This window comes from Myodes glareolus, chromosome 9, assembly GCF_982192425.1.
Source record: "Myodes glareolus chromosome 9, mMyoGla1.1, whole genome shotgun sequence".
NCBI classification, from domain to species: Eukaryota; Metazoa; Chordata; class Mammalia; order Rodentia; family Cricetidae; genus Myodes; species Myodes glareolus.
In genome coordinates this window covers 89,511,903-89,525,607 of record NC_142034.1, presented here as the reverse complement: position 1 = coordinate 89,525,607, position 13,705 = coordinate 89,511,903, and the positions used below count along the sequence as shown (strand labels likewise).

General features: G+C 45.5%; 2 protein-coding genes across 2 annotated transcripts in view; one reads left to right on the top strand and one right to left on the bottom strand.

Annotated features, from left to right (window-relative positions):
• Positions 1 to 13,705, bottom strand: part of Dock2 (dedicator of cytokinesis 2) — a 408,709-nt gene that overhangs the window by 181,324 nt on the left and 213,680 nt on the right. The gene's annotated exons all lie outside the window — the stretch shown is intronic.
• The window catches only part of Insyn2b (inhibitory synaptic factor family member 2B), a 105,805-nt gene that overhangs the window by 86,767 nt on the left and 5,333 nt on the right, over positions 1 to 13,705 (top strand). Inside the window, exon 3 of the mRNA XM_048436013.3 lies at positions 364 to 438. Within this exon, the coding sequence (XP_048291970.3) occupies positions 364 to 438 (75 nt within the window). The remainder of the gene's footprint in view (positions 1 to 363; positions 439 to 13,705) is intronic.

Below are 13,705 nucleotides of genomic sequence, written 5' to 3'. Positions count from 1 at the left end.
GCAGTGGCTACTAGGAATCAACCCAGGCTGCCTTAGGAAGCTATGCTGACAGAGAAACACCAAGCACAGGGATCTGGAGTCTCCATATTCACCAGCTACTCACTTGCAAAATTCCCCATCTTTCAGGACCAAGAGCAGGAAAACCACACAACGTTTGAAAGTGGCCAAAGATGTACCAAGCACCCCAGAAATGGGAGGTTCCATTGCCCCAACCTCATCCATCATCGTCCTTGTATCTTCATGTATCTTGGGGGCATCATGAATACTGAGCTGTGGGGACTAAGATCACAGACTGAGTTAATAGAATGTGGATCTCCCATGGCTTTTACCTCTGCATTTATCCTAATCTGTCCTGTCTTACAGGCGGAACTTTTATCGGACTGGCCAAGACCTCAACAACTGCAGCACCTGTCAGAACACGGCGTGCATCATATACAGGTATCCTTACCAACTGTGACCTGCTCGGAAGAGCAGGAAGCTGTGGGTCCACGGAACACACTAGCAGAATGCCCTAAGTGCAGAAAGCTGGGAGAGGCAGAGACAAGTACCTGAGCCTTAAAATGGAAGGTGTTTGTGCAATGCTTTACCTGGTTCTAAGGCAGGAACTGCTTCTTTTTCTATCCACAGGGTCTAGGAGTAAATCCCCTAATGTAATAGGTAACCAGAACAGGTACCCATCCACCTCTGCATCTCATCTCAGTTATTTGTCAGGAGGTGGGAAGAGGAATCCAGGAAGTTTAGAGGTTTGCCCAACTCGTGTAGAACATCTTGAGAGCCAACGGGGCCAGGATTGGGACTCATGTCCAGATTTTCTAATTCTAGTTTCCCTATCTCACTACCTCTTCTCTACACCCAATCTCCTATACCATGCACATCTTCCATGTCAATAGCTATGAGTACTCTGTGTTCACCGGGAAATACACCATTCCTTCCCAGTGCAAAACAAATTATTAGATCCATGTTTGAATTCTCAAGTCTGATACCAGCCTGCTTGTTCTGGCCTCAGTTTCCTTGTGTGTAGAATACACATACTGACCTCCATTCAGACTGGCCAGGAAAACAACTGGCGCAACATCTGGGAATGCACTTGGAGACTGCAAACGTCTGTACACACCAAAAGAGTCGTTGTTGTTAGTACTAGAAAGATCAGTGGTCTCCTCACCCAGAAGCCCACTTGGCAGGACAATGGAAATACAGTCAGAACACTCATTCTAGTTGACAACATCTAATTTTGTTGGGCAAAAGAGTATGGTTCTGTTTTCTGCATGGCATTTCTCTTTGGAAAGTGAGACAAAGGGCCTGAGCGAACCCCTGCTCCACCAGGGCGTCCATCTTTGCTCAGAGCTTTTCCTTCCTTCCGCAGGATCCTGAGATCTCATCCTAATGAGGTACCGCATACCTGGAAACCAGCCAGTGCTTCCATGTAGGCAGGGCCCTGAGCATCTTCTCATTGACCCGTTGGCTCCCTACATGGAAGACCACATGTCTACACCAAATAACAGGAGTCTCAAGACTACTTACAAAGTTCCCCCAAAGCTAAAAACACTCATGCCTTTGCATCTCAAAGCAATAGCCCACCCCTCCAGAAAAGAGGATTATTGAGACAGGCCTGCAACGCTGGAAAGAGAAGCAAGGAGTCTCATCAGTCGCTACTCTTTAATTTCAATCTCTCATCTTAAGCAAATTTCCTAATCACTAAGATACAAAAATTATTACATGTCTAGACAGTAAGGCAGAATTTAAAAAAAAAAACTATTCATCAGAAGCAAGAAGAACTGATTTGGACTAACTTGCACTGACATTTTAGACAGAATTCCTTCAAGTACCCAGGTGATATTTTCTTTTTTAATATGTCTTATGTTAGTAAAAGGAGCACGTGATTATTTTCCAGTCTAATTCGAGTTTCATGACCTTCCCCTGAGCAAGTCATTTCTGGCTTCTGGGTTTCCTTATTGGAGACATGAGAGGCTTTAATTAGCTGGTCCCAATGGTGCCTTGTAGTTCCAACACGGTGTCACTCTAAGCTGAATTAACAGCAGCAATATTTGGTAGAATTGTGACTTTCTAGGGCCTGAGAAGGTTTTCGCTTTCCTAACACTTGCCTCAAACACCTCAAGCGAGCATGCTAAGGGCAGTTACATCCCAGCAGGTACTGCACACCTTCATGTTCTACACCCTCCACCCCAGCATGCATTGTTTGTATCTGTCCCTCGAAACAGCCAGCCCTTGTTGCCATTCAACGCCTGGCTGCCATCCCAGGTAGTATCTGTATCCTTGCTTCTAAACCACTATAAAGGCATGGGCAATTAGTCTGATGAAAGCAAAAAGATCAGAACAGCATCTCTGCCGTGGCAACAGTGAGATGAGAGTTACTATTTAAGAAAAAAAGAATTCAAATGACTTCAAACTTGTGTTGTGTCCTGGAAAGACAGATCTTAGAAGTTAATGAGCGAGTGATGTGAACTACCCGTCCGCTCCGCACGCTGTGGTCTCTCTCTCTCTCTCTCTCTCTCTCTCTCTCTCTCTCTCTCTCTCTCTCTCTCTCTCTTTGATGATGGATGGCTCCAGTGCCCGTCACTGTACATAAAGCACATGCTACATGATGGATTGCCTACTCGCTCTTCTTCCCCAGAGAGGCTGCTAAGTTAGCAACACATAAGGTTTGCTAAGTGGTGCTGCCCACAGGCCTCACCTCATCAGCCACGGGCTGTGGCTATGCTCCCTGCTCCTGTCAGAATGATGAGGTCACTGGTTCTAAGCAGCTCATTCTCTTTGACCTCCCCCACCCCCAACCTCCTTGGCTCCCTCCTCTTGCCATGAATCTCTTGGATAAACCTTCAAGGAGTACACCTAAAGGTACAGGGCATGACCCTCCAGGGCTTCCAGAGGTTCAGTGTACCAAGGTGAAAGACTTCAAGTTTTTTGGGGGGGGTGGGGGTTGGGGGAGTCTTGTTTTGTTTTTTGTTTTTTTTGCAGGGTTGGGGAGGAGGTGTTGTTTTGCAGTGCTGGAAATTAGACATAGGGCCTTGTAGTACCAGGCAAGCACGGGACCACTGAGCTATGTCCCTAGCACTATGTGTATTTTCTAACTAATCTCCCAGGGGAGGGGTGGGAGTTGGCTTTAACCCCCAGCTTAAGCTGCTTCTAGCCTGTTCGATCTTGGATCTTGCTCTTGTTAGCTTTAATCCCAGGTCAGTTTACTCAAGGGGTTGCATGAAAGCCACTGGTGGCTCCCAAGATTAAATAACAGAGAATTACTTAGTGAGAAACTTGTTCTCTTTTCAATTTTATTTCAATTCTTCTGATTACCTAGAAGGGAAAAATCTGTGCTCCTTGCCACAGCATCTTTCAGCCCTTGCTAGTGCCTGCTTATCACATTTCTTTGTAAAGTGGGAACAGATCTCAGGTTCATTGCCATGGGCAAGCAACAGTATCGAACCAGACTGTAGTAATTTTAAGCTTTTTTTTTTTTTTTTTTTTTTTTTTTTTTTTTTTTTTTTTTTTTGCTGAAGCTTTTAACTTGTAAAACTAATCCTCTTAAATATTCATGAGGAATGATACAGGTCCCCGTTTCTAAAATTATCTCGCTTGGTTTGTATATTTGCTTAAGTTTTAAAATTAGACTGATTTTGAGTAGAAAAAGTTAAGTGAATAATTGTGAAGTGGGTGTGGGAGACTTTCATAAAAACAAGGATATTAAGGTGCAGTAGGACACGTCTGTAATCCCAGCATTTGTAGACAGAGGCAGGGGGATTGATGCTAGGTCAAGGTGAGAGGGGGAGAGGGGAGAGAGAGAGAGAGAGAGAGAGAGAGAGAGAGAGAGAGAGAGAGAGAGAGAGAGAACAAGAGAAAATCTCTGAAGTTTAGAAACCGGTTCAGTCCCCTTTTTTCTTCTCAACAGCAGGTCATCTCTGGGAGACACATCCCTTTACTCCTCCTTTCCCCGCCCCTGCTCCTCTGGCCACATCTGCCTGAATCTCCTCATCACACTCACTCCAGGAATAGCCAGCAGAGCCTCTTTGGAGGACGTTGGTTTCATGGTTCTGGATCTAGCTCTCGGGGAAAATCGACTTGGTTTAAGTTGTAAAATGTTTCCAATATTATGAGGGAAAATAATAAGATGATGCTTCCCCAAGGGGTTGGAATCCATTTCCTATCCAAGTAGATTCTGTAGGAAATGGGAATAATCTGTAAGTTCAGAGGTCAATGGAAAAGCTGGCTGTGAAACATTTAAAAAAGTATTAGAGAGAAGACAGAAATGGAAAGATGACAGGGGACTGTTTGTCCAACATTTCATTCTTGGTCTTTGCCTGTTACTTTAGTGACACTCATGGGCTTTAATTCTGGGTCACACTTTTCCTTACCTTTTCTTTGAAACGTGTAGGTCTATGTATGTTTTGCGCACACACACACACACACACACACACACACAGAGAGAGAGAGAGAGAGAGAGAGAGAGAGAGTTTTCAACTAACCACTGACATGCAATGCTTAACATTTATCAGTTCCCTGTTTCTTACACCAAATACCCGAGGCAACTAACTTATAAGAAGAAAAAAGGTTCTTTAGCTCATGTTTCTAAAGGCGTCAGTATAAACCTGGGCAGTCCCATTGCTTTCAGCCTCAAGTATAGCAGCACATCCCAGCAGAAATCCAACGAGAAGCAAGCCACTTCTATCGCAAGCAAGGAAGAAAAGAGGGACTGAGGCTTTAGTTCACAATCATCTTCAAGGATAAGCTCCCAATGACCTAAAGATCTCTCATAAGGCCCCACCTACTAAAGGCCCACAGTAGTCCCTTGGGGTCAAACTTCTAACACATGGACAACCCTGGGAAACCCTTCTACATCACAGTGGCACCCCCAATTCATGTTATGCTCTTCATTTTCTCTTAGAAAATTAGCTCCTTTCCCACACTGTCTAGTTTAACACCATTGGCTGTGTGGGGACTCTGTAAAGTCAGCACAGGCCCTTTGTTCTTAACAACACATACACACACACACACACACACACACACACACACACACACACATTTAGCTACAAGTTCTCCCTGCTGAATCGAGTCCCCACATGTCAACCCCTCTGCTCTGGATTAGTAAAGTTCCTCACCACCAAGTTCAATCACCTCAATGCTGGTTGGTCTGGTCTTTTCTCCAACAGGTCTTTTCTGAGTATTCCTCTACACACATTGCCAAATTGTATCTGAAAACAGAATCTGGCCACGTTTCTCCCCTGCTAAACAACCTTGCCCTGGCTCCCTTTTCCTTCAGCTGACTTCTCAAGGCCCCTGGAACATGATGCCAAATCCTTTCACCTGCAGTGACTCCAACTCCTCTCCCGACACAGAGGCCGCTTAGCTGCGCACTTCAAGCCTCAGACCTTTTGCTCGCATCACCTCACTTTCTCAGAGTTCCTCTCGCTCCGTGATTCTCTATCCGTGTATTTTTTCATCTTGCCAGGAAATCCAGTTCTTCCCCCAAAGACTCAAAAATGGCCCCAATGGCATGCCCACTCTGTTGCTATGCCATGAATTCATATCACAGTCCAGGGCGTAGCACACAGTTGGTACTTAATTGAGGCTTATGAGAAAAAAGTATGACTATATTGGTGGGGGTGAAGAGTTAAAAGTAGTGGAGGCCTTGAGACAGTTGTGTGGATCACCCACGAATAAAGTCAGTGTTGCCATTTGTGTGCGAGCCCACTTTGGATGGGGGCTTGGAGGGTTGTGATAATCCAATGTTCCTATTAGGCAGGAAGGACTTCTGCATAGCAGGTCCTTTGAGCTGAATCCAATAAAGACTGGATGTAGCCCATGGATTGTCAATTTGAGATCCTTGGAACACTGTCTACTCTCAATGAGATGGAACCTAATCAAATCGCCCTCCGATGACTCAGATGGTTGCCGCACAGGACACTGAGATCCTGTTCTCCGGGGCCATCCAGCAGCACTGTTCGGGGCTGTGCCAGCTCCGGAAGGAAAGGAAGACTCGCTTGTAGACGGCCACAGAACTCCCCCAGGCCAAAGTCCACTTGCTCTGGCATCCGGGTGATCCCGATGGTCTCTAAAGCATTAGAGCTGCAGGCTCTCCGGGGTGATGGGCAGGTGCCTCGGATATTTACATCGTAATCCCTGAACCCTGGGAAGATGCAGCTTTATCAGGCAGAAGGGTTTTGTTTTTGGTTTTTGGGTTTTGTTTTTTTTTTTTTGTAAGTGTGGCGATGTTAAAGTCCTTGAGATAGGGGACTTACCTGGGGGGCCTGAGTGTCCCACAGATGTTACTTACCATGAGGATCAAGAGAGTGGAGAGTCAGAGAGGAGACATAGTGGCAGAATCAGAGCCCAGGAATGTGTGCAGCCCCCGAAGCTGGAGTGGGGAGGCGATATGTCTCCTCACAGAGCTTCCAGAAGGAACGCATAGCCCACACTTTTGGGCTTTGGCCCTTTAGAACAAGAAGAGTGAAAACATGGGGTTTTTTTGTTGTTGTTTTGTTTTGTTTTGCTTTGCTTTGCTTTTTTTGCCGTGAAATTTCTGGTCCTTTGACCAGGGCACAATAGGAACCAGACTTTCCACGTTAAACATGTATAATACAGAAGTTCTCCTTGTTTCCTTGAAGGTCAGTTTATCAGACTTTATTTGATCACTTTTATAATGTCAACAGCCGAGAACAGCTGAGAAGAATCTACTGAGAAGGCAGTTAAGGTAAAGAAATAGGAAAGTGTTACTGGTGAGCAAGCCACAGCTTACTGCACTACCATTATTCGCGGGGCAAGTGCCACCCCCCCACCATGTAATATATACTCTAAAGGGTCCCCATTCTATAGATGAGGACACTGGGCCTGTAACAGAAGCCGGTATTTGTATAATACTCAAATTAAGCAATCAAGACTAAAAAAAGATGTTTACTTAGAAGGGTCTTGGTACCAGTCATTGAAATAGTAGTCTCGGCACTGAGTTATGACCTCTGCAAGGCAGATTCCAAAGCACACTGCTTCCAAACGCCAAACCCCTTTGATAGCTGCTAGAACTTGGCAAAAAGCTGCCTCATTGCTGAGTTGTACTCAGTCAACAATTTTATAAGCCTTTGCATTACACTAAAGATGCATTCCCTAAGTGGGGCTCTCAGAATATGACCATGGCCCACCTGCTTCAGAAGTCCAGCTCTCTTTGTAGTATGGGTTTATGTCTCATTCTACTCCCTCTGAAGGAGTTGTAACAAGGTCTTTGGAAAGGTTTAAGGACCTCTGAACAAGGTGAAATTGGGGAACCTTTAAAAAGGAAATGGGCCAGGCAGTGATGGTGCATGCCTTTAATCCCAGCACTCGGGAAGCAAGGGCAGGTGGATCTCTGTGAGTTCAAGACCAGCCTGGTCTACAGAGTGACTTTCAGGACAGATTCCAAAGCTACAGAGTTCTCAAAAAAACAAAACAAACAAATAAAAAGAAAACCAGAGTAAATGATAACCTATTTGCTGGATTTTGCAATAGTCCATTCATGAATGGAATTGTTGAACTCATAGCCTTTCCTTGTCAAACATCCTTAGGAGGCTGTTACCCTTCTGCTTGGCCTTGATTTGAGGGTTAGAAGGTCACATATAGACTCCTCATATTCATAGGAACAGAGGTAGACTAGACAGAAAGGGAGGAGGGACAGGTATTATTGTTCTTGGAATGCTTCTAGTTTGGGAAGTCTCTCCGGAGCTTCAGTGTGCCTTTCACATTGCTTAAGGGACTCATGTGAAGTCTTTCATCTGAAATGAGGAACCACTGGCAATCCAGGCTGACATTTCTCCTGTAATTAAAGTTAAGAGCAAAGAAAGCCCAAGCCTGCTTCTCAGCAAAGAGCCCAACCGCTGGCGTTGTCCTCTGCACAATCCTAGAGGATTCATAGTGCTCACCGGACCAGGTGGGTGTGCCACGCACTGCCCTACACCACCATGGCTTCCCTTCCGGGGAGGGGTGTAATCACCCCTTGTGCTGAACAGAGAACACACAGTGCTAAGTGCCACACAGCAAGCTTTTGCAACCCCCCCCCCAAGCTCTTCAAACTCCGCAGACCACAAGATGCTTTAATTCTGTTACTCTCATTACTGACATCTCCACAGGCAAAGTCCTTCTGAAGCACGTTGAGAACTGGGCAGCTATTCAAAAGGAGGTCCCCTGCAGGAGTTTTCCTTTGTACCTAGCGCTTCCTTTCCAGGGGCCTTTCTCCTCTTGGTTTTGATAGTGACAGTAGATGACAAAGAGGCTCCCTGGGAGACAGGTCACAGCCTCGCAGCTGTGCACCCTGCAGGGGGAAGAAGTGAGGGCTTCATGTTACACGGAGGCACAGAGAACCTCCGAGAGTCAGTGAGCTGCCTAAGGTCATGTGCTTAGCGGTGCCCTGAGCCCCTCCTTGAGGTTCTTTCTGTGGTTAAGTTGTTTGGCCACTGGGTCCCCATCACGCCTGTCACTGAACGCTATTACCTAGCCAGAGACAAAAGGCATTTCTCTGAAAACGGCAGTATGCTTCAGCCCTGTGGGTTTCGCAACCAACACTCCCCTTAAATTATTTAGTACTTCTTTTTTTTTCTTTTTGTCTGTTGGCTCATGCTCTCCCGGCATGGAGGCAGGTAAACAGAGAACCGCAGCCTTCCACTCTCTGGATGGTGCTGAGATCTGCGGCGGGGGGGGGGGGGGGGGGCATTTCTAAAACACACAGCAGAGCTGGCCTTTCAGCTAACCACAGGTGCATCTCTAGCCCCCGTTAGATCCCAGTATGGACTGAGCATATAAATAATGACTATTTCAATACGGATGCGACTGTGAACACCATCTAGCCTCATCAGTCGCTGGCCACAAGCACAGTTTAAGTACTCTTTGGGGGCACAGGTGGCAGTTTCTCAGAGGCCGACAGGTTGATTATCCAAGTCATTTATTTGTCCTTACTCCCTGCCTCTTTTGGTAGCTTCATCCTTTTCTTCGCAGAGTGTGAGGGGAAATGAGGAAGATTTACAGTGCAAGCAATTTATCTGCAATAAAAAGTGAAGCCTACTTTAATGCATTAATAGCTAAAGAGGCTCAAACACGCCATAAATACAAAGTCAAGCACACTGAGTATCACATGGGAATAACAAGAAGGTGCTGCAGGGACACGGGCCCCAAATGACAACACTGTGACCAAGTCTTTCCATCTCTGTCAAGTTCATAGAGAAATCATTAACATCCATTAAATAAGTGAGCGTGCCAGGTAGCTTTGCTAAATAAACACTGTGCACGGGCAAGCCATCTCATTTTAGAATCCAGATGGCAGGATTATTATTCCCATCGTACAGATAAGGAAACTGAGTCCTGGGGAGGCTGAGTTGCCCAGTAACCTAGTTAGCCTACTTAGGCCAAACCTTGGTCCCAACTTGCAGAAGGCTTTCCTGTCTCCTGGTTGCTTTCGAGCTTCCTTCATCACTTAATATATGTGCTACATTTCTGAGAAATGGCCTACCCTTTCAGAGAGCTTAAGAAGCTTCTCATTATGGAGTTCTAGGTGGCCCTACAGCTTGGTTCTGTTTTTCTATGTGCCCAGAGAACAATCTGTGACCCCCTAAAGAGTCATCGGCAGCTAGAAATGGCTTTAAGTTGTGATGCCCAAATTTATAACCTATAAATAATCAACAAAACAGTCCCAACGGGAAGGTTTGAAGAGCACTACCCCTTGAAGCAGTTGGTGGTATTTGGGGGGCATACACGCTAAGGCTATTTTCCCAAACTGTGATTTTACCCCGAAAGTGATGTGATTTGCCTTCCCTAGGGCAAACTGACCTCCCTAGACCCATCAATTGCCACGGCTGATTGAGTCTCTGTAAGGAGAGCTGCAGGAGGCTAAATCACATGTTGTACAACCTGGTTTGGAAGAAAGGGACTACAGTGTGCCCCCAGGAGAGGAAGGAAAGGAGCAGGGATGCATCTGGAAGTTTCTGTCTCCAGGGACACACCCTAGAGCCCAACCTGCTCTCAGTGTAGGCTGAGGACAGCAAATCCTCTTTACAAAGCCATGAGAACCACTTTCTAAGAAGAGAGTACCAAGGGCCACTAGGGAAAGATATATGCAGCCAAGACCCAAGACGCAGACTAATGATAGCTGAGCCCACGGATAACCTTAACTAAGTTGTCCCCTGATGTGGAACATCTTTTCTGGGGACTCTACTCACTGCCAAGGCTTCTTTGCAGTATAAAAGGATATTGCCTGATGGGAAGTCAGCTAGGATGTAGGGACCACCCACATGGCCCAGCCCAGCTGGAGTTCGGTTCCACAGACAATTGTGGGGTCACACAAGAGACCTAAGTCTTGTTGGTACCCTATCCCACATCTTCACACCTTCTCCCATGCAGTTCTTACATGGAACTTTGTCTATGCTGGTTCATAATCTTTAGGATTAGATTCATGGTCAAAGTATTGGAAGAACCTTTATCCCCTCTCCCTCAGTTTCTTCAATTGGCAAATGAAGATAGTAGTGTTTCTTTCATGGAACAATGAGAATTATGACAGGGAATCGTACCTTGTAGTATGGTGTCTAGAAGATAAACTCCATTAGTGATAGTCACTCTAATAGATTAATATTATCGCCCATTTAAATTACCACATATCCCAATCTAACAGGGTCAAGGCACTCATTGCTTCTCTTGAGAGCATGACCCTCATGTGGAAATATTCGCTCTTTGGAGATAAAGAACAAAGACTCATCAGGAAGGCAGGCGCTACAGGCTAGATGTCTGGGCCTTCCACAATCCATAAATCTAAATTTGGATTTATGCTAAATCTTGGTGTCACATTTCATGGCAATTTGAAAGTGGGAGATGATTGGATCAGTAGAATACAACCCTCATGAATGAGACTGGTGTCCTTGTAGACAAGACTCTGGAGAGTTTGCTGGGCCTTTCTACCATTTAAAAGTCACAGGGAGAAGACAGCCATCTATGAACCAGGAAGCAGGCTCTCATTAGACACCAAACCAGTGATGCTTTGACCTTGGATGTACCAGCCCTTTGGAACAATGAGAACAATGAGGAATATTTATCTGTTGTTTAATACACCTACTGTACTATATTTGTTCTGATAAAAACCTGAATTACAGACGTAGCCACAAAATTTTGGTTTAGTTTGGTTTTGATCATAGCTCTCAGTATGATTTCTCTTTGTTAACTTGCTTATCAGTTAAGTGGGTTTAATAATCTTCCTTCTTCCCAGGACGTCCTAAGGATAAAATGAAAATACATATTTGAAGTTTTGTAAGGGTAAAGATGTTATAGAAAAGCAGGAACCCCCTGTCTCAATCTTCTACCTTTCTTTATTTGGTTCTATAAATTTATTTTATTTTTGAATGTTTCATCTTAGGATGAAACTCACTATTCTGGGCATTGTATTTTATTTTGACTTACCTGGTTTCTGCTTACCCAGCTAGGATCACCAGGAGCCTAGAGATGTTGCTTGGTCATGTATTTATGCATTTTTCAAATATTTATTTTTAATTTTATGTATGGGTATGTGCACGTGAGTACTGATGCTCTTGGTTGCCAGAAGAGGGTGTTGGATCCCCTGGAGTTGGATATATATTGGTGACTGTGGTTTGTTCCATCTGGGAACTGAACTCAGGTCCTCTGCAAGAGCCATATGTGTTATTAACCACTGAGCCATCTTTTTCCCTCACTATCACTTCAACCAGGTGAGCCAGGGCAGGGAACAGGGCTCCCTGCTTTCTAGAACATTTTTTTCTGCTTTGCATCCACAATGATAGTGGAATCAAGATTAGCCATCTGTTCCACAACTTGTTCTTTGAATGCACCAAGGTAGCATGCTTAAACATGTGACTGATGTCAAGGGCACTAAGGCTCCCCAGGAACTAGGCCTTCCTGACCTCAGACATCCCCCAAAGGATGACCTTCACACATCTTGACAGATCTAGGCTATTGCTGTGCTTCCAGTTCTGGATGCAGCATTGCAACAACTTCTTGTCTAATATTTATTCCTCGCAGTCCTTGTGGAATCTGCCCAAACTAGACTGGAAATGCTCGGCTTTCTTTTTAGGACCCAGCATGGAATATAGGGAGCATGGATGGAGGGTTACAGTAGAGATGGCACAGCAGGGAGGCTCAGAAGGACAAGAGGAAGGAAAGAAGGCCAGTAGGGCTATCAAGGATTTAAGTACTCCACTCAGACCCAGGACCCAAGCCTCAAACATGGAGTTCATACCTAGAATTTACAAGCAACTAAGTTGCCAATTTATTCCTTCTCCCAAGGGGTTGGTGAACATGGTCTAGGCTGTCATCTCTTCTTGTCTGCTCATCCTTGAGATGAAAGGCTGATGAGGGAGGCAGGGCATGGCCCCGCCCCATTTATAAGTCAGCTGCCACCAAAGCAAAATGTTCTCCTTCCTCTCCTCTCTAAACTAAGCAGTAGTTTGTCAAACGGGAGAATAAGAAGAAAAGTGACAACCTTCCTTTATGCTAATAAATTGCTTTGGCCTAAAAAACATTAATCAATTTCTTTCCAAAGCGCACACACTTCCCAATACTCTGCTATTTGCTTGGCCTTGAAAAGAAAGTCACTTTCAGTCCCCTTTAAACTGCCAAGACCAGTGGGGGGAGATGCATAGGGGAGGGGTGGCTCCCTAAATCCTAGTGATTTTAATGGAACCCTGCTGTGTTTCCATAGAAACATAACGATGTATTCTTCCCTGAATGTACAGGAGGGGAGGAGAGAAGAGCAAGGTATACAGTGTCTGAAGTGCTGGAGGTGCAGGTGAGGAGGTGAGGCATTTGTCCCTAAGAGACAAAGCCCTCAGTGAAGAGCCCGAGTGGGCAGAGACTGTGCCCACGGAGCGCGGTTACACCTGTTACAGCCTCCCCGTCACTGCGACGACCTGGTGCTTATGCTGTTATTGTAATTTCCGCATACAGCTGAGTCCTGGGGGAAAAAAAGAAAGCTGTCCAAGGTCACCCAGCCAGGAAATGGTGCAGCCTCAGTTCAAACTCAGGAGTGCTCAACTCAAAAGCCTTTTGCTCCAGTCTCTGTGATGGGCAGCACTTCAAGTCAAGGAGCTGAGACAGAGTTTACATTCTGTCTTCTGGCTGTTTTTTTCCCAGGCCTTGCCAGTTCTGGGCTCATGATTCGACTCACTCAGAAACATATTTTCTAGGAGGTTTGGAGATGTGTGTGATCTTGGGAAATGTAGGCAGTGTGTTATTGTTAGTTTGATTTGAATTAGGCAGTCAGAAACTTTACAAAGGAGAGAAAAGTAGTCAGGGGTACATGTGTGTGCTCAGAAAACTTAGTAGGGACACAAGGACAAAAACCTGGAAGGAAGGTCTATTTGGCAAGTGGGAAGCATATTTGGATCATCTGTCTTAAACTCTGGAAAGCAAGCTCCACAGGGATGGTATCCTGGTCTGTCTAAGTCAAGTCACTGGAATTTAGCACCAGAGTGGCTTGGTGGATGGATGGATGGACGGATGGATGGATGGATGGATGAATGGATGGATGGATAGGTGAATGGGTGGGTGGGTGGATGGATGGTTAGGTGAGTGGATGGTTGGATGGGTAGGTGAGTGGGTAGGTGGGTGGATGGATGGGTGGGTGGATGGGTGGATGGATGGATGGATGGATGGATGGATGGATGGATGGATGGATGGGATGTTCTATACCAGACAGCATGGAGTCTTAGCATGAGTTGGTATT